Source organism: Eretmochelys imbricata, chromosome 2, assembly GCF_965152235.1.
Source record: "Eretmochelys imbricata isolate rEreImb1 chromosome 2, rEreImb1.hap1, whole genome shotgun sequence".
NCBI lineage: Eukaryota > Metazoa > Chordata > Testudines > Cheloniidae > Eretmochelys > Eretmochelys imbricata.
Genome location: NC_135573.1, coordinates 251,870,398 through 251,897,275, shown reverse-complemented (window position 1 = coordinate 251,897,275; position 26,878 = coordinate 251,870,398). Strand labels below are relative to the sequence as shown.

At 42.5% G+C, this 26,878-nt stretch overlaps 1 protein-coding gene across 1 annotated transcript in view; it reads left to right on the top strand.

Annotated features, from left to right (window-relative positions):
- DPP6 (dipeptidyl peptidase like 6) overlaps positions 1–26,878 on the top strand; it is a 614,028-nt gene that overhangs the window by 541,871 nt on the left and 45,279 nt on the right. The window contains exons 13-16 of the mRNA XM_077809495.1: positions 1,856–1,963; positions 2,617–2,708; positions 7,224–7,271; positions 9,478–9,596. Of these exons, the coding sequence (XP_077665621.1) occupies positions 1,856–1,963; positions 2,617–2,708; positions 7,224–7,271; positions 9,478–9,596 (367 nt within the window). The remainder of the gene's footprint in view (positions 1–1,855; positions 1,964–2,616; positions 2,709–7,223; positions 7,272–9,477; positions 9,597–26,878) is intronic.

Genomic DNA, 26,878 nt, shown 5'->3' with positions numbered 1-26,878 from the left:
TTTTCTCTGTACCTGGAAATAGATTCAAGTAATCTGTTAAACCAGTCTGTACAAAGTCTACTTCCACTGCCAAGAGAAATGCTGCTACAATAGTACAAATTTGTATAAATAGTACAAATTCTGTACCTTTCTTGATTGGTACGGCTCTATTGACTACAATCGAAGTGTGCCAGTTTACACCAGCATAGAATTTGGCCCATGGTGTGATAGTAGTTTGCCAGTGGTTTTTTAAATCTTCTTAGCATAACTCTGGAAATAATCATATAGATTTTCATACTTAAAGTTCTAGAAACTATAAGAAGCAGGTGAGACTTATTTCATGAAATTTTGCCAAGCGAGAGATGGTCGTACTTTTACAATCTTCTAGACAGGTTTGGAAGGAAAAATAAAAGGAAACCTGGCAAGTTAGGCCCAAAATTTAGACTTTGTAAACCTAACACTAATAGAAAGTGAAATACTTAATGAATGATAAGGAGCAAAGTAAAATAAAGCAAGAATGCTGTTGCAACATTAAAAAAATTAAAAGGATTCATTTGTTGTTAATGCAAATAATTAATCTATAACATTAAAACAATCCGCAGTATGATCAACTTATTATTATTGATCTTGGTTGGTTCTGCTTGGTGTTTTGACATGTGTTAAGAATAAGACCAGAATATCTGCCATGGCAGATGTGTCCATTGGGTGGCTGGTGGAACACACAAGGGGCTTACTGAAAGAATCGCTCCATTGAACAGTACTCAGAGAGGGGGAAACTTATGGGACTTAACAGCATACTGAATATGCAAAGAGTGCCCCAGGATAGACAGGGATGGTGGAGCCTTGTTCATACTCTAAGCAACATCTGATGGCGTGGGAAGGAAGGCTTCAGATTCTTCCTAAATTCATTCGATATGCACTTTTGGGAGATTAAATTTTGTACTTTAGTAACCAGCCTTTCTGCCAGTAAGAGCTAGAACAAAGGAGGTGCAACCAGCCGAATGCCATGATATATCGAGCTAATGATTTTTGCCACCCTCAGGGACCATATATATCAAAGTCTTCTGCATTCCCTTGTAGTCTACTACACAACTATCTCCCCCAACAGAAAGGTCCCAGCCGCTCATGGATTTCTACAGCAGAAAAGAAAACAAAACAGTCTTAAGAAAAGAACTAGTTACTGCCCTGCAGTGTTTGATTTCCATGCACAGCACCTTGTCTCTCTCTGACTGAAAGTTGCAATAATGGGATGAAAATCAATCACTAGGTTCACCTGGGAACCTTGAAGCAAAGACAGTTTTAAAAGACCTTCTTTCTTTTTATTCTTTCGCCTCATCCCTCTTCCCCCTCCCTCCCCCCCGGGTAAATAATTTTGTGAATTAATCATCTGTGAGAAGGTAGGGAAGGAGACAGGACTTAGACTCTGAAGTACAGGTTGGTGATGTTTCTTTAAGAAAATATATGTGGAATGATACACAGCTCAGTGCAGTTTTTCCAGCTGAGTAAACAAGATTTGCTAGGCACACACTGCTAAGTCTATGTTTATTAAAACGCTTCATTCCGGTTGCCCCCAAACAAACTTCTCTGTAGGCATGTAGGTTTTTTCCACTTTGCACATGGGGATTGCCTTTGAAGCCAAGAATGCTGCCTTACTGTCTGTCTCTCTTTAATTCCACAGGAGGCTAGCTGAAAGATGACTGCTTCTCAGGGGATACAAAAACAAGGGTTTTCAGAATTTCAGGGCTCATTTTTCCCTGTTTTGAGGGGGCTGTTTCTTTGTTTTAGGTGGTTGTTAGAAGTCCTCTGTGGACAGTTTTAAAAAACACCAAGAAGCCCAAACTAGTGAAAATTAAACCCGCTCAATTGACATTTACAGAATGAAGAGCCAATCTTTTCCAAAGACGGACGGAAGTTTTTCTTCATCCGAGCCATTCCTCAGGGGGGGCGAGGAAAGTTCTACCATATTGCCATGTCATCATCACAGGTGAAACAACCATTATTATTCTTTTTGAGTGCTGACTAGAACATTCCATGAACATAAGACCTGTGTTTAGACCCAAGATATATCAAGGTGTCTATGGAGAATTTGAATCCCTCTGTCCATAAGGATGAATACCTTAACTGTGCTAAATTCTAGTAGCATTTCAAGCATAGGAGGAACAAGAGTTTCAAGTGATGCAGTTTGCTTAGATTTATAATTAAAAGGTCTTCACATTTCAAGTAAAATTCAAAGAATGTCACTTTTGGGTTTTTTTAAAACAAGCTTCTCCTCCATTATTCGTAAATAAGTGGCTCTCTGCACAATTATCTGAGGTTATTATCCAGAACCCATGGGCAGAAGAGGATCACAGGAAAGGACTTCCATCTGTATTCTTTATGCTGGGCCTAATTAATTCCATTATCATCAATTGAGTTATGCCAGAGATTAATCTGATTCAGTATATTTAAGTGTGTCTGCAAATTCATAGCAATACAGTACTTTGGGGGAATCACAAATTAGTGATTACTTTTAACAAGCATGGAGGAGTCATGAGGGCATCATGTTTTGAGAAATAAAAAGAGAGGTTTTTTAGTTGTGTTCAAGTGTCGTCTTTTCAGAAAAAAGAAAACACACTTTTTTCTTTTTTTTTTTGGCAGCCCAATAGCAGCAGTGATAACTTACAGTCCATTACATCTGGTGATTGGGATGTGACAAAGATTTTGGCATATGATGAAAAGAGGCATAAAATGTAAGTAAAGAAGTCGGTGTAAGTAACAAACCAAACAGGCTTTCATCTTTTAGTTCTGGCTCTAGAGTTAGCTAGTCTACAGTAGCCATCTTGAAAGCATCAGAAGTGTGTGTGCATGAACAGCTAGATGTACAGACAGCAGGAGAGGGTTGTCTACATCTGTTCGTGGCTTAATCTCTAGTTTACAATCTAGTGTTTCAATGAAGTCTTGCCTTGGTTTGTTCCCTCCCCTACCACTGACTTTGTGTGTTTAATAATCAATCTCATTTTGATATTTGACACACAGAAAGAAGCCTGGTTTACATACATATACGTGTGTGTATGTTTGTGTGTGTGTTGCTATGTTTCTTCATCAACAACATTTGATTCAAAATTTGAAGAGAGAGTTCTGTGTTCTGTGTTGGATGGCTTTGCTCTGTTAGTCCTCCTAGTCTTGGAAAAAATTCTGTTTGACACACACGAAAACTATTGTAATGAACAAACACTTTTGCTCAGTAAACTGCCATCTTGTTTTTACAGTTTCCCTCATTTTCACCTTGATCCTTTGTTAGTGATGTTCCAGTTCTTGGTGTGCTTCCCATTGTCCTAAATCTCCGCAAAATGTCATAGAAGAGAGCACTCTGAAAGGGTTTCCAGTTCACATTGTATGGAGTTGCTCTTTCAGGCAAAGTTTCAGTGAGATGCAAGATGCTGAATTCTAGACTTCTTAAATTTAAAATGATCTATTATCTCCAGCACTATCCCTCGTTGGCACTAAATAGCTGAGTCACAAGGCATTAGCCCATCCCAAACACTGAATGATAATTAAGGGCCCAATTCTGGAAGGAGCTAAAAGTGCCCACAGTTTCTGTTGACTTCAGTGTGAGCTGAGGGCTAAGCTGGCATAATTACTCACATTGCAATTTTAACAGTATGTGATATTTGTGGTTTGACTGCCCAATGTGCGAAATCTACATATCCAGGTGAGCCCAGTTTTTAGGAAATAGACCTGCTGGATTGGGTACGCCAGCTATTATGTTATTCAGTCCTCCCCTCCCACCCCCCACTAAAACAATATCTGCTCCTGTGGGTCATCACCACCCTTGTAAAGCTTATGGCCTTTGGCCCCCATGGAGATATCAACCTTGACTTTGCACTCTGAGTTGAAGTTGGCCACCCCTTGCATATCCAGCTAATTCACGGACTGAAACAGTAATGATGACCTCAGAAAGCTGGTGCTTTCATTACTTATCACACAGAAATGGAGCTGGCTAGAGTGTCTCTGTGAAGGGCTTGTCTACACTGGCAATTTACAGTGCTGCAAGTTTCTCGCTCAGTTGTGTGAAAAAACACACCCCTGAGTGCAGCAAGTTTCAGCGCTGTAAAGCGTCAGTGTAAACAGCTGCGCTCCCAGCGCTGGTAGTTACCCCTCTCGTGGAGGTGGTATTTTTTAGAGGGCTGGGAGAGCTCTTTCCCAGCACTCTGCCGGGACTACACAAGCCATGTTAAAGTGCTTGTGTTGCCAGTGTAGACTAGCCCTTAGACAATGACATCCCTCTCAAGTCAAGGCAATATCTTCCCTAACAGTTGGAATCCCCTCTTCAAGCTGAGGCTCTCAATGGGTTTTTCAGGTGCCTGAAGCCACACACCTGTTCAAAGAATCATAAGTGATCAAATGTTTTGGGAAGAGGGGTGGGTTGCTTTTTTAAAATCTCTAGATAAAAAAAAATCTATTTAAAGGTATGGTGCACTGTAAAGCTTTATACCTTGTTGGGGTAACTTTTCTGTGGTGAAAAAAGAGGTCAAGTTTTCTTGCTTCATATCACTTAAGACCACTTTTATTTTGTATAGTATGTATTCCTCACATATTACACATATTATTATTTTAACACACTGACTTAATGCATTCTTCTTTACAAGCAATTACAATATTATGTATAATATATAGAGGTAACAAAGCTTCCTTAATGAGTCCTTGGTTTTGCTTATTCAGTGGATGCAGTAATTTTGCTGCTATCTTCTATTGAAATGCTTGGTCATGTTCCCACAGCATTTCTATATCAGCTTGGTTTCTGAGAGACACACCAATTTTAAACAGTCCGCTTCCTCTGGCAATTCTATTAAGTTTCTTTTGGTGTACTTGCCCTCCCACTTGGCAGTCTTATGCATTCTAAAGTGTACATTTTTGTTTAGAAACTTTTTTCAACAGTTTTTAACTATATTGCACTAAATTTTAGTAGGCATAATTCTTTAGGTAGACCTACAGACCTGTAAAATGTAATAACACTGACACATACATAAAATGAACATTTTTGTACAATATTTCCTTAATAGGTCTTAACCCTAAACCCTTTGGACCTGTTTTTAGTCTAAGACATTTTAATCTTTTTTTTTTCTTACAAAACTCCACCATATAGTTTTTGTTTTTACTCTCTTAGTAAAATGTATTTTATACCACAGATAAACAGAACTTTTGAATAGGATTTCTATAGTTGGAGGTTTTGTCATGTTTTTGAATGGCCACTGCACCATTCAAAGTAGCTCTTTTATTCATAATTAATAACTTGTTAAAAGAAAAGAGAACTTGGATGGCACTTTCAAATAGGTTTTTGGTGATTGGGCTTCACTACTTATATTTACTGCAACACCCCCCAACTATTTAATTGCCCCAAAACTCTGCAGTGTTCATTTGTGCAAAAGATACTTTTAACTTCACAGTCTGTCCTTAAATCACTTACTTATTTTCCAAAGTGACACATTTCTCAGCTGAATTCTTTCAGCGGCTCTAAACTTATTTTTTAATGTTTTTCCCCACTTGTTTCTTAATGTAGTACACTTTGCTTGCAAAGCTGTGCTCACTAAATACAGTCCGTGAAGGATGGCTGCTTTTTACTTTGGATTTATGCAAATAGGTAAAAGATATTGTTTTCTCCCTGACCTTTCAGGAATCATTTCCATTTAGTTTATTTCCTTCTTTACAACTTCCATTTGCTTTTAATGCCTTTTACACTCATCCCTTAAGGTGGCACATTTCATTTGTAAAGTTTTAGCCACGAGAAATAATCCACATGAAACTTCTGTCTTGATTCGGGTTTTCTTTACCTTAGGGAAAAAAGAAACTAAATACTATTTTTTCATGGCTGCCAATGGGTCCTATTTTTTTAACATTTCAGTGGCATTCAACAGACCTCTACTGTTCTCTGACAAGTATTCTTTTACATAGGTACTGAAAGTAACTCTCTAGTGTCCACTTTTATTTTGTTTTAAAAATGCCTCATTAGACTGCACAGCATATGCCTTATGTATCTCTTGGTGCTCTTCCAGCCCATTCTTTTCTCTCTCAAAATTTCCCACATAATGGTTAGCTATTTTACTTCTCTACGCAGGGCTTTTATTTCCTGGATTAGTTCCTGCAATAACAAGCTTTTTGCTTCTCCTTTCTGCATTTTTTATTTAGCACTATTCGTTGGCGTTCCTTTTCCACCCAGTCTCCCTCAGTACCTGTCTGGGAAATCCATAAGATTTGCCCTTAGATTTAACCTACTCCTCTGGTGCCCTGGAAACCACCTCAGATTTAAAGCCTTCCAATGCCATTGCTAAACTGATGGTTTGTGATCCTTGACAGTAAAGCGACTCGTATAATAAACTGTATGTTACTTGCTCAAGATGAATGGATCCGATCTGAGTCCCAGCACCACTATGTTGGGGTTGCCTCTGAGACATCTTCCATTCAGTTCCCCCAGAACTCAGTTTGACTCTGGTCTTGACGCTTAGGTTCCTTTATTTGACATACAGAAAAGCTTCGCTGAGTTGATTAGACTTAAACGTAGAGGGTGGGTACAGGGTATACCACACAACCAAAGTTACACAGAAGCCCCCTTCCTTTATATACCTTTACACATTACATTGCATCAAATGTTTTGGGATTGGCTTGGTCACTTTGCTGGAACCAATCCCTGTACCGCATGCTCTGTCCATTCACTGTCCATATACAACTCATTCTTTACTTCATCTTTATGTTCCCGACTTATTGTATTCATTGTTATCTTGTCCACTGTAAATGGCTCCCTGAGTGTTCCTCCCCTATCTTAGCTGGTAAAGACATTCTGCTTCCATTCCAACCTGCTGATCCATTTACCTGCCTAATGCTGTCTCCCAAGAAATGAGGCCTCACCCTTGTCCAATTACTCGTGTCAAGCAAAGCCTACATACCTGAATTCAGGGGGTTTTTGCATGGAGCATTTTTTCCTTGAAGCACAGCTATCATGTGTACTTCTGCATTGAAATATTTTTGTTTTTATTTTTAATTGCAGTGCAGTTTACAAAACATTTCCTTGATTCTGTGCTGAAGAGAGGTCTCTTCTGATTGGTTTTCTGATTCAGTGAAACGGAGAAGTCACATATCCTTGCAGTTTGCTTCACAAGATCAAGGAAATGTTCAAAAGATGGGCGTGAGGATGGAGATGCTGTTAAATAACATATTTGTAAATTCCCTTCCAAAACTCTATTTCTCACTACTGCACTTTGTATTTTTAGTTACTTCCTCAGCACAGAAGATTTACCAAGACGACGACACTTATATAGGTATGTTTTTCAGTTCTTTCATAGAGATCATTTTCCAGTTATTCCTCTATGAATGAGATCATGACAGAAGATGGATTGTGCCCATCATTACTGACATTGTTTATTCTCTGATTGAAGCTAAGGAATAAACATGAGCATGTCACCAAATGGGAAAGAGGTTTGCAACCAAATTTGAAATGCTTGAAATTTGAGCATTTTCTCATTTCATTGCCCATTAGAAATTGGTCCCATTCTAAAGCAAATGGCACATTAAAATGGAAACATTTTCAAACAAAATTATTATGCACTGCAAAAAGTTGCATCATTGCATACATTTGTATTTTTCACAATCACGTTACTGTTTGTATGGAAATCTAACCAAACCACAGAAGTTCTGGTATTTGAAAATAGGCAGAACAAAATTGCTGAACATTTGTGAATGTTTTTCTGCAATTTCATGTGGCTCCAATATGTTCTCAGTAGTGGTGTAATAGGTAAACAATGGTTAGCTTACGTACATGGTATCTATATTACAGCTAATAAATATGTCGCTGTGTGAGAAGGAAACCGGAGTAAAGAACAAAAATTCCATCCTAGAAAATGCTTGTTTAAATTGCCAAGAGGCTTTAGGAATCCAGCCTTATTTTTTCTCATACAAGATTTCTAAGCACTGGAAAATGCATATTTATTAATTCTCACAACACCCTGGGCAGGAGGGAAGTATTATTATCCCCATTTTACAGATGAGGAAATAGAGGCACATACTGCAAGTTAAGTTTGTTGTATTCCTCTCTTTTAACATCCTTCCTTCATCCCATCTTGTGGTATTTTTTCCTGCCTTGGAAGCATCCACAATGAAGGGAAGGGCCGTACTAGCTTCATTTGATACGAGATTGTCAGTATATTTACATCCTGCAGTATGATGTTATGTTTTTTTCTCTCAAGCAGGGAAGGGACTACAACAAACTGAATTACCAGTCATTTAATTTTTTCCTTCATTCTTAAACCTCTGTATTTGCCCACAGCTGTCCACAGGGCTTTGTGAGAGGCTAGGGTATTTTCAGCATTTTTTAATTAAATAAATCATGCTGAGTCTGTTTGGGCCAGTCATTTGTATTGGAGTGAATAAAATTCAGTGTTAAAGCTCAATTCAGGGAGAATTCTTCACAGGAAACAGTGGCACAATTTACATTGCTTCCACCTTGCCATACCCCACTAGCCTTTAAAGGTGGCTCATGTAGTGAACTGACTTATGTAAATTGTCATAGCCCCATTGAAGTCAATAGAGCTATGACAGTTTATATCGGCTGAGGATCTGGCTCTCAGTTTTTAAATTCAGAGTTAGTGCGTCACACGGGGATTCCTCTCCTGAAGAAAAGTGTGAGCTGGAGAGAACACAGGAACGGGAGCCAGCAACAACTGTGTGGTGACCTAGCTCTGCCACTGATCGCTCCTGTGGTCTTGAGCAAGCCACACAGCTGCTCTGCTTCAGCTTTGCTATCCATGAAATGGAGTAATAATCTTGACGTGCCTCACAGAGGTGTTCTAAGGATCAGTTAGGTAATGTTTGTAAAGCATTTTGAAGTTGAAAAGTGCTATAGATGTGCTAAGTATTATTTATTATTTGTTAATAAATGGTAATTTAGTCTTTAACCAGCATAGTGCTCTTGAGCACACACACATGCCAAATTGTGTACTTCAAAAACAAAGCAGGCAAAACATGATCTTTTCTTTCTACCTGGATGTTGTGGTTAACACTCCATGACCCACTCTTTGAAATCCAAGGGAGAGGATTGTCTATGAGGTAGCCACTAGCAAGTCAGAAAAACTGCCTTTTAAAGACAAGATCTCTAGTTCTCCTTTGTCTGCAATAAACATCATCTAGCATAGAAATAATCCCTAGTTTCATGTCTGTTCCCTGAATTAAAACATGTTCCGTTTATATTGAAAGTTCAGTTGCATCCATCATTTTCTGGAAAGCTGTAGCATCTAACATAACTACCTGCCATGCACAAAAGCCATCAATACCCTTTAATATCTTTTCAGTTCTGGCAACCGCCCCTTCCCCTCTCCCCCCCCAATAATTTAGCAATTTAGAATGCCTCGTCTCTTAGTATAGTTGAGAAAGTTATGTTCCTTTTTTCTGGTGCAATGAAGTTTAAAAAAATGTAGCTTCAAGATAACCCTCGCTCAATTGACCTTCATGTACTTGTATTAACTTTTTCAGTGCAAACACAAATGGAAACTTCAACAGGCAGTGTCTGTCCTGTGATTTGATTGAAAACTGTACTTATTTCAGTGCGTCATTCAGTCACAACATGGAGTACTTCTTACTGACCTGTGAAGGTAAGTTTCTTTTATTATTAAGGATAGATTTTAGAGCAGGCAATAACCAAGCTCAGTATATACCTTCGAACTGTGACTAGCAGCACAAAAGTCTGTTGCCTTCATAAAATCCATTTTGCTTGATGATTTAAAAAACACATTTTAAGGGGGACAAAGGTCTTAATCCTAACTGAGGGCAATGGTTCTCTCTAATTCAGGCTTTAGTGATTTCCTTGATCCATTGTAGTGTGTTATATTGTGACATTATGAATTTAGTGACTGTGGGTAAAATTTCCAGAAGTGTCTTGGGCACTTAAGAGCCTAAATTCCATTGATTTTCAATAGATTTAGGCTCCTGATTTCAATGGTAGTTAGGCACCTAACCTGCTTAAGAGCTTTTGAAAAGCCCACTAAAAGCCTCTCTGCATCTTGATGCCCCTAATTACCTTTGAAAATCTGGCCTTAAATGCTCAAGTTACTTTTAAAAATGGGGCTTAGGCTCCTACATCACTTATGTGCTTTTGAAATTTTACCTGGTATGTCCATGTTTTAACACAGACTTTTGAGTATTATTATCAAACATAGGTGTATATAGCACTGCAGTTGTGTATGGGGGATTTTCATGATGAGTAAAGACAGCACACAAAACAGGATGCTGGGGGAGGTAACTAAAGGAAGAGGGTTGGGTTATGGAGTTGCCTGGTGGTACAGTATACATCCTGGTGAAGTAGTTGCACTGAACAAGTTATTTTATTTTGAAAGATTCTTTCAGTTTCAAATTCCTTGTACTTAAAATGGGAATACACCTGAACCAATAATCTCAACACAGAGGTAACTTTAACTGTCACTATTGGTCCAAGTTTTCTGTCCTTTTTTAGATAATTATATTTTTAAAGAAAATTGTTATCTGGGGGTTGTGGGAAAAGATGGGTAGGAGGGATTTGAAGAAGTGGGGAGGTGGATTGGCCTTCAGAATCAGAGCGTTGAAGAGATTGGGAGAAGGGTGTCACAGTTGTGTTTGACTTTAGTAATGTTCTGTGTACTCAATACCGTTGAATTACCTTTTTAAAGACATATTAGGAATAAATGCAGAACTCTACAACTTTCTAATGCAGTCATCACTTAGTTCTACCAAATTACATATAAATGTAGGGCCAGATTGCAGGGCCCTTACTCACCTTGGTGAGCAATTACTTACACCAGTAATCCCACTGAAGTGAATGGGGCTGCTTAAGTGAGTAAGGGCTCACCAAAATGAGGAAGGACTTCACGATCTCTTTACTGTGGTTGCAGAGTAAAAAGGGTTCTTAATTCTGAGGAGTTTGTAATCCTATAGTAAACATGCAAGGACTAAGGGCCTGGTTTGCAAAACTTCAGGCATCAATGACCATCCTGGTACATGCAAATAGTGTGTGTGTGTGTAAAAAGTACCTTATTTTTTTTTAATGTCAGCAAGCTGTCAGTCAGGATGTGAATTGCTCCTTGTCTAACTGTAAAGCGCTTCTTGTGAGCCAAGAATTGTCATGTTATAATCAACTCCAAGGACAAAGAAGTATTGAGGATGCTACATGAGGAAATAACCAGAAGCAATGTGATGAAACTGAGAAAGGGAACAGTTAGAATGAATAACAGGCAAAACTTACTGAGAGATATGTAAGGCTATGGAGTATTCTACCCAGGGAAGTGGTATAGGCCCCATCATTTGGGACAGTTGTCATAGGAGACTAGATTAAACATTAGAAAATATCCTGTAGGGAGCATCTCTGCACTGTCGGTGTGGTGAACTAAGTGGCCTCAGGGATAATTTCCACTTGTAATTTTTGTGAATCTATAACAATGGAAGATTTTTACACTGGAGTATAATTGACTGGAAAACGTACAGTAGTACAGTAAATACCATGTTGATCAGGTTTGTCTTTTGACAAGGAAAGCTGTGTACATTTTTTTTAAAGTGTCAGTTTCAAGACAAGCTGTCAGTAATTGCTGATAACATTGCCCATTTTCCCTTTTTATAGAGGATAAATGTTTTAATACAATTAGAAGCACATGTGAATAGCAAGATTATGGTTCTTATCAAACCCTAAGTGTTGATAAGTTCCTATTGCATTAGAGCCAATCTACAATAAGGCTGCTGTAATTCTTTGAGAGATTTATATAATTTATTAGAATATATGTCCCTACAGTAATAAATTACCCAAGTACAAAAGATCATCACTTTCAACTAAACAGCTCTGGACCAGCTCCACAGCTAGTGTAAGTCAGCATAAGTCTATTTACTTCAATGGAGTTGTGCTGATTGACACCCACTGAGCATCTGTCCCTCTGTGTTCTAATTGTACAGTACTATGTTCTCAAAATGTAATCCCAGTTTAAATGCAAAAGTCAACCCTTAACAATGGGATCACCACTGACATCTCCATAATGAGATAAGCTGGGAAGATATATGCATATAAGAAAAGACAGGGGTCCCGATTTGGCTTTCCCATACATTTGGTTTTAGTTCAATGTCATTCCGCTGACGTCAGTGGAGTTACTCCTGATTCACGCTACTGGAAGTGAAAGGCATATCAGGCCCTTTATTTTCAACGAGCATACAAGGAAAACATCGTTTTGCAGCAGGTATGGGCAAAATATCAACAATGAGGCTTTGAGCTGTCTAAGATATGCTGAATATGTGGAGGCATTTCATAATTTAAGCTTTTTCTTTTGCAACGTATCCATTTACATTACGCTTCATATTAAGTGGCACAGAGAGCTTGCTGGTCTTTATTTGCCTTTTACTCACAGTGGTGAAAATCAAAAGTAACTCCCTCAGAAGTCAGTGGAACAACACTAGTGTAAAACTGGTGTAAGTTAGAGGAGAATCTAGCCTGTTCTGTTCTATGAGTTTGAATAATATGAGAATTCTTTCTTCATGGTGCTTTGTCGTGCTTAGCATGAATCTGGCACCGCTTCGGTATCCAAAATGTTTTTTTTATTGCTGCTGGATAGCTCAGATCCAGGGGTTTTGGAAGGAACTTCCTGATAAGTAAGTAGCCATACCTCCCTGTGTGTCCACATATAAACATAGCCCACACAGACATAAAACTACTTAAATGAGCATGTTGGAGGAGCACTGCCTTTCCCCTCGTAGAGAGCTTTGAGGTTGACTCTGCAGCCAGCCACTTTTGAAGAAGAATGCAAGCGTCTTTCTAATGTCTTTGCCTGTCTACGCTTTCCAGGCTCCAGACATTTCTATGTTCCAGTTCTCGAGTCTAGATTACGCGAGTCACAATATGTTGCACCTGTCTACATCTGTCCGTGACTAGTGATCAGAGGCACTACAGCGCTAGGGCCATTAAAAGTCCAGTCGGCGGCATCAGGGCTAAGGCAGGCTCCCTGCCTGCCCTGGCTCCACACAGCTCCCAGAAACGGATGGCACATTCCTGCAGCCCCTGGGCACAGAGGCGATAAGGGGGGCTCCGCGCACTGCTCCCTCCCCCAGTGCTGGCTTTGCAGCTCCCATTGGCCAGGAACCGCGGCCAATGGGAGCTGCGGGGGCAGCACCTGCGGGGAGGGGTAACGCACAGAGCCCCTGGCTCTTGCACCTAGGAGCTGAACATGCTGGCTGCTTCGGGGAGTCACGCACAGCCAGGGCAGGAAGACCCTGCCATAGCCCCGCTGCGCCGCCGACCAGGAGCCACATGAGGTAAGCGACACCTAGCTGGAGCCCACATCCCGAACTGTCTCCCACACCCAAACCCCCTGCCCCAGGTTGGAACCCTCTCCCAGAGCCCGTATCCCACACCTCCAGCCCTCTGCCATACCCAAAGTCCCTCCCAGAGCCCACACCCCATCCTGCACCCACCCACCCCCCCAGGTCGGAACACCCTCCTGCACTCCCGGAGCCCGTACCCCCTCCCACACCTCAACCCCAGCCCTGAGCCCCCCTCCACACCCAAACTCCCTCACCGAGCCCACACCTCGCACCCTTTCCCGCACCCCAACCACCTGCCCCAGCTCTGAGCCCCTCTTGCACCCCAAACCCCTCATCCCCAGATCCACCATGAGCCAACATCCCCAGCCAGAGCCTGCACCCTCTCCTGCTCCCCAACCCCTGCCTCAGCTCTGTGTCCACTCCCGCACTCTGAACCCCTCGGCTCCAGCCCAGAGCCCCCTCCTTCATTGAAACCCCTGATCCCCAGCCCCACCCCAGAGCCTGCACCCACAGCCAGAGCCCTCACCCTCTCCCACACCCCAACTCCCTTCCTCAGTCCGGAGCCTCTGCTCAAACCCTGAACCCCTCATTTCTGGCCCCACCCCAGAGCCTGCACCCCCAGCCAGAACCCTCACCCCCTCCGCACCCCAAACTCCTGCTCCAGCCTAGTGAAATTGAGTGAGGGTGGGGGTGAGCAAGTGGCAGAGGGGAGGATGGAGTGAGTGGGGCGGGGCCTCAGAAAAGGGGTGGAGAAGGGGCAGGGCCTTGGGGCAGGAGGCTGGGCAAGGATGTTCGGTTTTGTGCGATTAGAAAGATGGCAACCCTAGTTGTCCTGTTGGAATAAGTAATCCACCTCCCCGAGATGTGGTAACTAGGTTGTCAGAAGAATTCTTCCATCAGCCTAGTACTATCTACAGCAAGGTTGGGCAAACTATGGCCTGCGGGCCGGATCCGGCCCCTCAGGGCTTTGGATCCAGCCCACGGGATTGCCCCCCGTGGTGCTGCAGGCCCCGTGCCGGCACCACATCCCTGGGGCTCTGGCTGGGGTGGGGCTCCATGCGTTGCCCTTGCCTCCAGGCACCGCCCCCCCCGCAGCTCCCATTAGCTGGGAACAGGGAACCACGGCCAATGGGAGCGTCAGAGGAGGTACCTGGGGTTGTGGCAAGGGCAGCACGTGGAGCCCTGTGCCCCCCCTTCTCCAGGGGCTGCGCAGGGACGTGGTGCCGGCCCCTTCTCGGAGTGGTGCGGCGTGGGGCCAGGGCAGGCAGGTAGGGAGGCTGCCCTGGCTCCGGTGCGCACTGCTGCCACCCCGGAGCCGCTTTAGGTAAGTGGCACCGGGCCAGAGCCTGCAGCCCGAGCCCCTCCTGCACGCCGCCCCCCAAATCCTTGCCCTAAGCCCCATGCCTGCACCTCGCACCCTTCCTGCACCCCAACTCCTGCCCTGAGACCCCTGCTGCACCCTGCACCCCGTGCACCCCAACTCCCTGCCCTGAGCCCCCGTCGCACCCTGCACCCCTCCTGCACCCCAACCCTCTTCCCTGAGCCCCCTCATACACTCCGCATCCCTCCTCTGCCCCAGTCCCTTCCCCTGAGCCCATTCCTGCACACCGCACCCCCTCCTACACCCCACACTTCCTCCCACACCCCAACCCCCTGCCCCGCACCTGCATACAATTTCCCCTCCCAGATGTGGCCCTCGGCCCAAAAAGTTTGCCCACCCCTGATCTACACAAAGACTGAGGTTGGCTTGACAGTGCTGCTCCTGGGATGTGGATTTTTCACACCCCTGACTGACATAGTTAAACTGACCTAATTTTCTAGTGTAGACCAGGCCTCAGTCACACTCTCTGACCCCTGTAATGTGAACACACAAATGGTATGGATGGGAGGGGGGTTAATTGCATTTAAATTTCTCATTGTAATGATGGTATTTTCTCCTCTAGAATGTGCTGTGAAAACTCAACAGTTGTATAAAGAGGGGAAAGTGCTTGTGTACAGTGAAGAAAATGAAAGGCATAAAAATGACAAGGCTTGGCTAAAGAAAGCAAGTTACTTTTGGTTTCTGTAATGGGCTCCATCCTGCAAAGTGCTGAGCCGTCTGACCCCAATCCAGGAGAGCACTTAAGCACATGCTTTACTTTACTCTCATGAATAGTCCCATGAACCTTGCAGCGTCAAGCCCTATCAAAGGATATCCTTGTAGCCGCACTCCCTGCCAGTGGTCAAAGGATCCTTCCCTCACTCTTTACCTTAAACTAATGGCATTGCCAAAGGACCAATGTAATTAAGATTGTGCATGATGCTGGGAGGCAGGGAAGGGAGGCACAGCCTGTTTTGGTTGCATAGGAAATTGTATACTTCTCCATCAATTGACTTCAACAGGCTTGATTCTCCTGTCTTCTCTCCGACAAAAATCCCTTTGAAGGCAATGGGATGTTGCCCACGTAAGGACAGCAGGGCCCAGCCCAGTACATTTTGGGAGGCAGGATCTTCCTCAAAAATGGTTAATGTTTGAGATTGCAGAAACAAGATTAATTGTGAGGGAAACCTACGGTGCACACATACGTTATTGCCAATTAGCACATAATAAAAATGATGTGGATACATGCAGTTCATGAAACACTTAGCAGCCCTCAAATTAAAGCACTCCAGAATGATTCATTATCAGGAAGGAATTAAATCATTCATTTATTTAAGGATGACACAAAGAAAATGGATAGATAGACAGAAGGGTGGGGAAACTAAATGAAGGAGAAGCAAAAGCTATTGTATTTTTCTCAGAAATGTCTCTGTGGTTGGTAATCACTCACTGGAGTACACAATATCCTATTATTTATTAAGGGTGCAATCAGTGGCTAGGGGGAAAAAAGTCAGCTTTCCTTAGGAGAGACACAATACCACCTCACCATGAGCTAGATGATGGACCGCTTTATCTGCCTCCATTGGATCCCAAATCCATTCTCCTTTCTCAGTACTAATATGTTTGTCTGAAATATTTGCCATTAAGCGTGATCTGTTCCAGCTCTTTTGGAAGACACATCTCATATGGTTTCTCTGCTCCCCAACATCTTCTGCGTTGGTATGCTTGAGGGGTAGTTCTTACAGACAGTGCCATGAGAGGGCAGAGAAGAAATGCAAAGAGAAGGTAGACTTTTAGCCAGAACAAAAAGCTCTCTCTTCTGATTCAGATGTCAACTCTGCCAACACAGCTGTCACTAAATAGCCTTGGCCTTGTTGCAGTAGGTCAGAGCAGTGATATCATTGAGAGCAGTGATATCATTCCCACTCTTCTTGGCAAATAAATGTTGCAGATGTAGGACCACATGCTCAGATCCAACCAAGCTGTGCTTGACACAAGAGCTTAAGGGTTGTGGGAAGCCAGGATACAGCTGGGTGCAAGTGCACCTTAGCTAATACCTGCTTTTCCTAGCCATGTCCCCTATTCCAGTGGTGAGGATGGGGTAGCATTGAAGCCACTGTGGTGACCCCACAATGCTGGAGAATGTCCCTAGACATGAGAAATCCTGCTGGGGGCAGTAAAGCTGGTGTTAGAGCTCCTTTGTGCTGCCAGATCACACCAATGAATCAGACCCATAAAGCAGAGAACAGGAGATGTAGAAGCAGAGGACAGGGAATGCGTTGCAACATATGGGACTCCCTGGAGAGAGTGATTGATACCAATGTAGAAGCAGCACACTCAAATTAATGATAGCTGCATCAGATTTCAAATGACCTTGTCTTAATTGGTCATGACATTGAGGCATCTGGTACTATGTTCATCATCATAGCCAGATTATTATAGTTATTTAATATTTATATCGTGGTGTGCCCTGAATCCCCAGTCAGAATCGGAGCCTCATTTTGCTAGGTGTCAAACACACCCAAAGGCAGGGTCTCTGCCCTCAAGGGTTTATAATTTAAAATCCCGTACCTACACATATATATACATTTACTATTCTGTTCAGGGTCTTATACCATGCCAGTGAATGCACTGTGGTATCTAAGCATATGTTGGAGTTCAGTGGAGCTGCACATGTGCCTAAACTTACTTGTGTATGTAAGTGTTTGCAGGATAGGGGTCTAAGAAGGCAAGTACATATATAGGGCCATGGGGAGGAATATAGTCAAATACTGTAAGGGACCAGGGCATCGGCAGTTTTGCCTAGCGATCACAGCTGGGCTGGGGTCCACATGCCAAGAGCAGTAGTTGGTGAGCAGGGGTTGGAGGAATCACTAGAGCCAGGTTCAATAAGCAAGAGCCGGGCCAGGGTTGGAGGCCAGAGATCAGAAGATGAGGTGAAGTCTGGAGTCACATCAGGCCAGAAGTCTGTGTGGTTGCCTAGACAACATCCTGGGCCTCCTGCCAGGGTTAAATAGTGTGCTTGGCCAATCAGAGGGATGCAGGGTATTAGCACTCTGAGTCCTTTGGGCGGTACTTCCCACAGCGCCTACTCTCCACAGTTCTCCCTTGCTGTAGTGTTGTGTGGCACTGTCGGGCTATCGGCGATCCTAGGCCCTGCAGATGTGGGTTCTAGTCCACCGGGCCTTCCAAAGCAATATAATTTTCATATGCTTTTGCAATTTTTAAAAATGTACAACTAAAATAAATGCAAACTATCCCCCTCAACTCCCTGGAGCCACTCTCAATTAGCTGATTAGTGCCAGAAACCATAGAAGAGGCTACCCACATCATCCATGCTGATGTGGCAAAAGACACATTCAAGAGTAACAGTAAAACCTGGGGTAGATCTATGATTGAACGCAGGTTATTGCTATAATGAGTCAAGATGGTAGAGAAAGTAATTGGGAGCCTTTACAGGCTATGACAGATGTCAGACAGAGCGGGGAAAGCGTAAGACTAACGAGTACCTGTTCAGAACGTATTGAAGTTATTGTTTAAACCCTATACAGAATATTTGCCATTTTTATGTTTATTAGAATAAAATCTATGTGCTACAAGCTTAACGTTTACAGAGTCTCCCTGTAGCTATAAACACTTAAGCTCTTTCAACTGTTTTCTGAGCACTTAATTTACCTTCTTACCTCCCTGTAGGAAGAGCCTAAGATGTCATATTTTTAAGGAACACGCAAACATCTGGAAAGTGGAGCACACAAGTGCAATAGATACTTGCTGTCTCCATTTTTCAAGTTTATGTCTAAGCATTTGAAAAATGTCTTCATTATTCTGCATTCATTTTGTTTTCTAGGCGATTGTTGGAGTCATCAAAAGCTTTCACTACCAAGTTGTGCTGACTCAGCTGTTTTAGAACATCCCAATTCCTAGGGGCCCAGCCACACTAGAGTTTTAACCATGTTGTAATTCAGCAATGTCCAGACCATGTTTTAGCAAGTTTGGGCTTACCTGTGTGGAATCATTTGATTACATCCCTAAGCTTTACAACATGTAACATTGGGTTACAACATGGTTAGTTCTTGTTTACAGATGTACTGTGAGACCAAGCTGTATTGTAACAAGGTTGGAGCACTATCGTGTAATGACATGATCGCTCGACATGATATATTTTGCATATAGATGACCCAAAGGGACATTATTAATCATGCTGTGAAGTCAGTTATGTGTCCTGAGGGCAACTTCAGCAAGATATGTCAGCTTTGTGTTTACACTTGTAAGGACCTGTGTGTCCAGGGATCAGAACCTTGGTAGCTACAATCATGTTTCAACACAGTTGTTGCTAGCTGGATTCTAGCATGGTTTCTCAAAACAACGTGGACAGAGAATTTTTACTTAGAACTGTACTAGGCAACCTCCCTAGTAAAAGGGGCTTAAGAAGAAGTTGGACTTGGTCAGGAAAGTGGGCAAGTTAGTTGATTATTGTGTCAGCATATGCTGCTAACTAAGCGTGCAATATTCTGTGAGATGAACCTAGATAGGATTCTGGTAGGCGTTAATGTTGTTTGTATGCATTAGGATCAGAATATGGTACTGCGTAGTCCAGAAGGTTAAAAGACCAGTGATGGTCAAAGGATACTTGTGAGTAGACACAAAATTCACACCATTGCTTGTACTGTTATATGTTCTTTGCCAGGTGACATTACTGAAAATCAGCTGGCTTCAACTTTCATTTCTATTGACCATTAGTATCACCTTAAATTGTGTATGTATTTTCAGTAAGTATGTACGTTAATATCGAGCCAATAATTAGGGCCCTACCAAATTCATGGTCCATTTTGGTCAATTTCATGGTCATGGGATTTAAAAAATCTTAAATGTCATGATTTGAGCTGTTTAAATCTGAAATTTCACAGCGTTGTAACCGTAGGTGTCATGACCCAAAAGGGGGTTGTGGTTGGGGGGTCACAAGGTTATTGTAGGGGGGGTCGTGGTATTGCCACCTTTACTTCCGCGCTGCTACTGGCAGTGGTGCTGCCTTCAGAGCTGGGCTGCTGGCCGGGAGCCCAGCTCTGAAGGCAGAGCCGCCACCAGCAGCAGTGGGGAAGTAAGGATGGCCTGGGATGGCCTGGCCTTACTTCTGCGCTGCTGCCTTCAGAGCTGGGCACCTGGCTAACAGCTGCCACTCTCTGGCCATCCAGCACTGAAGGCAGGCAGAAGTAAGGGTGGCAATACCATGACCCTCCACCACAATAACCTTCTGATTCTCCCCCTGTCCCCTCCCCCCCACAACTCCCTTTTGGGTCAGGACCCCTAGTTTGAGAAACCTTGGTCTCCCCTGTAAAATCTGTATAGTACAGAGTAAACGCTCATAAAAGACCACAAACGTCTGTGAATTTAGTAGGGCCCTATTAATAATGGATTCAGTATTGCTTGAGTAAGGACCCCAGGATTTGCTCCAGTACTACAAAGGTAATTCCAGTTTAAGATTTTGCCCTTTTTAGGTGTCAGTGTTTTGCTATCTCTCTGTTTAGCAATTACCAGTTTCAGATTTAAGTTCACCAGGCTTGCATGTATTACTAATAAAAGATAAATTAAAACCAATAAAGCATGGATTTATTGATGAATTTTACTGTAACAAAGCAACATTTTATGATAAGCTCCTTTTTCCAGATTGAAGCAGATACAGTTTATCAGCACATCTTATAATGCTGGGTTTTGCGAGCTTTCTTCTGGAAAGCCAACTAAACCTCTGAATAATCTGGGTTTTAATGTTCACGTATCTGCTCAGAAAAAATATATTAGTTTTAATGAGTGGCCACCCAGCAAACTCTGATCTGTAAGATTGTAACAAAAAGTTGATCAGATGCTTTATCCTATAAGGGTCCCATCTGAAGTACTGAGTTCCTTGTTCCCCTTTAACCATTGGGACAATTTATCAAGGATTGTGGTGGAGTCTCCATCACTGACCATTTTTAATTCAGATTGGATTTTTTTTTCTAGCAGCTGTGCTCTAGGAATTGTTTAGGGGGAGGGGGGTTGGGTCGAGGCCTTGTTACATAGGAGGTCCGACCAGATGATCACAGTGGTCCCTTCTGACCTTGGTATCTATAAATCTTTAAAGATTCTCTACATCTTATGGTTATCAGGCACTTATTCTTTGACTCCTTTCCCAGTTCCTTCATTTAATCAAACCTTTTAACCTACGCTTTTGGGGCCAGAGCCAATGTCCATGGAAGTCAATGGAAAGACCTGAGATCAGGCCATTTGATACCACCTTAGATGCCAAGGTGACAGGAGCCGTAGAAAAGTCTAAGGTTCTGTCTACACTGCAATTAAAAACCTGCAGCTGGCCTGTGCCAGCTGACTCGGGCTCATGGGGCTTAAGCTAAGGGGCTATTTAATTGCATTGTAGACATTAGGGCTCAGGCTGCAGAATGGGCTCTTGGACTCTGCAAAGTGGGAGGGACCCAGAGCTCAGGCTGCAGCCCAAGCCTGAATATCTACAATGCAGTTAAACAGCCCCATAGCCCGAGCCCCACGAGCCTGAGTCAGCTGGCACAGGCCAAATGTGGGTGCCTAACTGCAGTGTAGACATAACCTTAGATTGTTTTAAGGCTCCTCCGAGTCAGTGGAACCTATTCTTAATCCAGTATTCTGTATCCAAAACCTAACCACACTTACTAATGTGTTGTACCAAGCATTGGATAGAAAACTTGTATATCATTGTTTCAGCAATACGGTTCCCTAACCTTAAAATCTGATTGCTTTTAGTAGTTTTTCCCCTAAATCTCATTCTCATAAGCATCAATGAGTAATGCTGAGAGTAATGGTGAAAATGCACAGCTTGGGGGGTGGGAAAATGTTGAGCTTGACATATTTCACACAGCAGCCAAGACTTTAGGCAAATTAGAGAAAGCAATAGGTGGACTGACCTTTTTATCCTCTTCATGATTTATAATAGAAACTAGTCTTAGTTTTGGAGCATCTGCTGATGCTCTAAATCCCATGCATTCTGAATGTGGACCTGTCCAGGGGGCATAATCACAAAATATGCATAAATTGCTGGACAGTCTCTAATTAGGCTTGGCACAATTCAATTTTTTAAAATAATTTGGTGGATAATACTGATGTTTATTATCAAGCATTTTTCTATTTTTATCAATTTAAATGTTCAGAGTTGTAAGAAAGTACGGAGGGTCTGACAATAATTATTTAATAAGAGTAGATGTTGAGATTCAAAAAGTTAAAGCTTTAAAACCATTAAAACATCAGTTTTCAGCATCAGATGTCAAAATATACAAAGTAAATATCCTTAAATCAAACCTTAAGAAGAAGCATTTTTCTTACTTTGCCTATCTCAAAATATTTTTGTTTTCATTTGTGTGTGTATGGCGAAATCGACGTTTACTCACATTTACCGATACAACTCTAATCCTGCCAAACCTAGCTCTGACCTGCAAGTGTTCAAAGGCATTTAATTCATGTTTCTGAGGGTGAAAGGACAGTTTAGTGGTGAGGACTCTAGCCTGAGAGTTAGGAGACATGGATTAGATTCCTGACTATGACACAAACTTCCCATTTGACTTCAAGCAAGTCACTTAATGCCTCAGTGTCCCATCTGTAAAATGAGGATAATACTTCTCTAGCTCACAGTGCTGTTGGTGAAGCTAAAATCCATTAATGACTGTGAGGTGCTCAGACGCTGTGGTAATGTGGGGAATGTAAGTATCCAGATAGATAAATTATAAAAGAGCAGTTCTGTAAGATTCAATGAGTCTTGAATCCCTTAATTGCACAGAAACCTACCTAATAGAAACCCAGCTATTAACACGCAGCCCAAGGTTCCTGTAACAAAAGCAGCGTGCTGGATGATTCAACCATGCAGCAGTGAAGATTTAACGAGGTTCAGTGGTTGCACCCATCTGTTTTTAGCTCACTGCCTCAGTAGCAACTCAGTAACCATGCTGTAATTACAGAGCAAACTTTAATAACTATGGGCGTGATCCTCCAAGATGCTGAATGGTCTTAACTCCCACTGGCTTCAATGCGGGTGGAAGGCACTTAGTGTCTCATAAGAGATTCTGAGCACAATGCCGGATTGGATCTCAGCATGAATCAGCAGCTTGTATCATCACATTAAGTGCCAATAGGTGCCTTTATGTATGTATGTGAAGTTCAATAGTCTCTTGAGCAGGGATTGAGATTTCAGTCACATCTGTGTTAAAATAAAACAATTATGAGAACTATAACACGTTATTTTAAGTTTCACTCTGCCATCTTACTGTGGTGGTATCATTATCGATGACTTGTCTGTGTAGTGTCCAAAGTGTGCTCAGAACTTGACAGAACACATTCAAACACATATGCTTTGCCCTGAAGTGCTTACAATCTAATTGTAGATATGCTGCAACAAGTGAGGGAAGGATGGGGTGAGAAAGGAAGAAAAAACAGTACTAAGAACACGCAGTTACTCTTGCTTGGCATGTGCAGTTCTCAATGGTTCTGTCTGTGAGTGTCTGTGAAATTTAGAGAATTCACTCCTTTCTTATAGGTGACACAGCAGGTGTGAGCTTTTAGGAAAGATTTGAATAGGGAAAGGGCAGTTGTTTGGCAACAAGGATTGGGTGATTGTTCCATTTACTGTTTCAAGATTAAGCTGTTTGAGCCCCTTTCTGTTATTGACGGGCCTGGAAAGTGAAATTACTCTTTAACCTCTACTTCAGGCTAGGGGGGAGGCGCATCCGTTGGCCAATGTATTGTATTGCCCCTTGTATTGTCGCTTGTTTGTGCCAGACTTTCAGTCCAGGACTGTTCACAAGCACTAAATGAACAGAAACAAAATCCAGATTGAATCCCTTTTTCAACTCAGTTACATAGAAGTTCTACTGTCAGGCAGTGTCTAAGAGGAACGTGGTTTCGTGTCTTCTAGCAACATCATACAATTACAAATGGTGATGATTACAGTGGTGATGAGAAAGCATTTTGGAGTAAGAGTCTGTGAAGCATTTCCTACTTAGATTCAGGTTAAAGCTTTTTAAATGTTGCTGGGCCAGCTAGGACATCTGAAGCTTGGAATTTAGGGTAACCTTTGGCAGGGACTGTAATAGATGTGGTCTGCACAAGTGTAACTTGAAGCTGAAATAATCACTGAGGCTGAGACAGGAGTTTAATTGACAGCCAGTAGCTGATGAATAAAGAACTACAACGGACATGCTTATGTGTCAACAAAGGTTAAAGGTTGGCTCTCAAATTTAGCAAAAGTAGCGAGAGCCAGCTATTGTTATTATTATTATTATTATTTATTTTTTATTATTCTAGTTGTTGTATTACAGTCACATTTAGAGACTCGAGTAAGATCAGGACTCCATAGGCTGGCGACGTATATATTGAGAGACAGAATGCCATTAGGAGATTATAATCCAGACTAGTCCAACTAAGGGCTTGTCTGCACAGAGACACTCAGGGGATGCCTACTCTACAGCAGCACAGCATAACATGGCTACACGAGTGCTCTTACGCTGTGCCGCTGTGAGCTTGTAAGGGTAGACCTGGCCATAGTTAGGTCGACCTGGCCTCTGGTGTAGATGCGGCTAGATTGACAAAAGAATTCTTCCATTGATCTAGCTACTGCCTTTTGGAGAAGTGGATTAACTGCATAGTTGGAAAGGCCCATTCCATGGATGTAGGAAGTATCTACACAATGGTGGCTCAGCAGCACAACTGCAGCACCATACCTGTGCCACTGTGGTGGCTGTCATGTAGACATGTTCTCAGTGTCCTCACATAGGCAAGTCCTAAGGCTGGGAGGGGAAACTGAGGCACAGATAGGTGAATTGACTAGCCCAAGGTCATGCAGCAGGTCAGTTTCAGAGCTGGGGAGAGCCCAGGTCTTCTGAGCCCCAGGCCAGTGCACTTGTCTCTTCTATCCCCATTAAAGTTAAAGAGCAGTGCAGGTCGGCATCTTATTTTATGATTCCTAGTGTCTGTCAAGACACTGTATTAATAATTGTGTTGTAGACAAGACATGGGGTAGGATTTTAACCTGCAATCAATTTGTCTTTAAAAATAAATAAATAAAGGCAGTGCTGATGAAAACTATGAAATAAAGGGTTTTGGAAACTGAAGTCCTTTATTGAGCTGTAGGTTATGGCTTGAGCAGGAAGCAACAGTGCTGGAGCTTTTCCATGTTTCCTCTGCCAATTGGCCTCCATGATGGTAGTATCAAGACAGTAGCTTAATCTCCAGGCCTATTCAGTCCATGCAGCCTGTCAAGGCTGATTTCCCACTCTGGCACTTTGAGTGCAGAAAGTGAAGGCCTACAAGGATTCTAAACATTAATACTGGCCACTCCAGGCTTGTATTAAACTCCCAAGGTTACAGCTTCTCTCTGACCTTGGATGGGTAGATGCTGCCACCACCCAAATGCAAAACCCCTTGGAACCCAGGAAGGCGCACTTGGGAATTCCTTCCTGTGGGGTACCCTCAAGCCCTTTCAACCCCATTCCGGGAAAGAGCTGAGAAAGGAAAACAAAGAAATCAGCTGTTGCCACCAGCTAACTAAAAAACATGTGCACAAACCTCTTAAGACACAAAAATCCAAATCCTGTTCTTAAAAAAGGTAAAGTTTATTCGAAACAAAAAAGAAAGAAAATACATCTGAAAACTCAGGCTATTGCTTGATTTTTAAAAGAGCAATTCCAAAAATTAAACACTCAAAATCGTTTTCTGGGGGTTCAGCTTAAAGGTTACAAGCAACAAAAGCATCTGGGGTTAGCACAAAGGAGTCCACAAGCCAATAAGAAAAAAACAGAAATAAATCTAATCGCATCTTTCTAAACATTCTTGATCTACTTACATATCTGGGTTGTTAAATAAGTAGTTCTGATTTTCATATCTGGCCTTCAGCATCTCACAGCATAACTGCTCCCTGTTCCCCTCTTTCCCGGAGAACAACAACAGCACACCAAGGGAAAGATTTATTCACAATTTTAAAAAGTTCTAGCCTTCCCATTGGCTCTTTTGGTCAGGTGCCCACTCCCTTCCTTTACCTGCAGACTTTTTTAACCCTTTACAGGTAAAACAAGCAGAGAATAGCCACCAAGAGGGACTTTATAGCTAACTGGCTGGCTGGGTGTCCATAAAAGGGAGCTACCCTTGTAATGGCAGACAGCTAAAAGGAGACAAGTTTTTAAAGTGCTTATATACCAATGATAGAAGTCTGAATAATAAAATGGGTGAACTAGAGTGCCTCGTATTAAATGAGGAAATTGATATAATATGCATCACAGAAACTTGGTGGAATGAGGATAATCAATGAGATACAATAATACCAGGGTACAAAATATATCGGAAGGACAGAACAGGTTGGGCTGGTAGGGGAGTGGCATTATATGTGAAAGAAAACACAGAATCAAATGAAGTAAAAATTGTGAATGAATCAAACTGTACCATAGAATCATGGAATATCAGGGTTGGAAGGGACCTCAGGAGGTCATCTAGTCCAACCCCCTGCTCAAAGCAGGACCAATCCCCAATTAAATCATCCCAGCCAGGGCTTTGTCAAGCCTGACCTTAAAAACTTCTAAGGAAGGAGATTCCACCACCTCCCTAGGCAACGCATTCCAGTGTTTCACCACCCTCCTAGTGAAAAAGGTTTTCCTAATATCCAACCTAAACCTCCCCCACTGCAACTTGAGACCATTACTCCTTGTCCTGTCCTCTTCTACCACTGAGAATAGTCTAGAACCATCCTCTCTGGAACCACCTCTCAGGTAGTTGGAAGCAGCTCTCAAATCCCCCCTCATTCTTCTCTTCTGCAGACTAAACAATCCCAGTTCCCTCAGCCTCTCCTCATAAGTCATGTGTTCCAGACCCCTAATCATTTTTGTTGCCCTTCGCTGGACTCTCTCCAAGTTATCCACATCCTTCTTGTAGTGTGGGGCCCTATCTCTATGGTTAGAAATTCCATGCTCTAATAATAAGAATATAGCAGTAGGGATATATATCCGACCACCTGACCAGGATGGTGGTAGTGACTGTGAAATGCTCAGGGAGATTAGAGAGGCTATTAAAATAAAAAACTCAATAATAATAATGGGGGATTTCCATTATCCCCATATTGACTGGGTACATGTCACCTCAGGACAGGAGACAGAGATAAAGTTTCTGGACACCTTAAATGACTGCTTCTTGGAGCAGCTGGTCCTGGAACCGCTAGAGGAGAGGCAATTCTTGATTTAGTCCTAAGTGAAG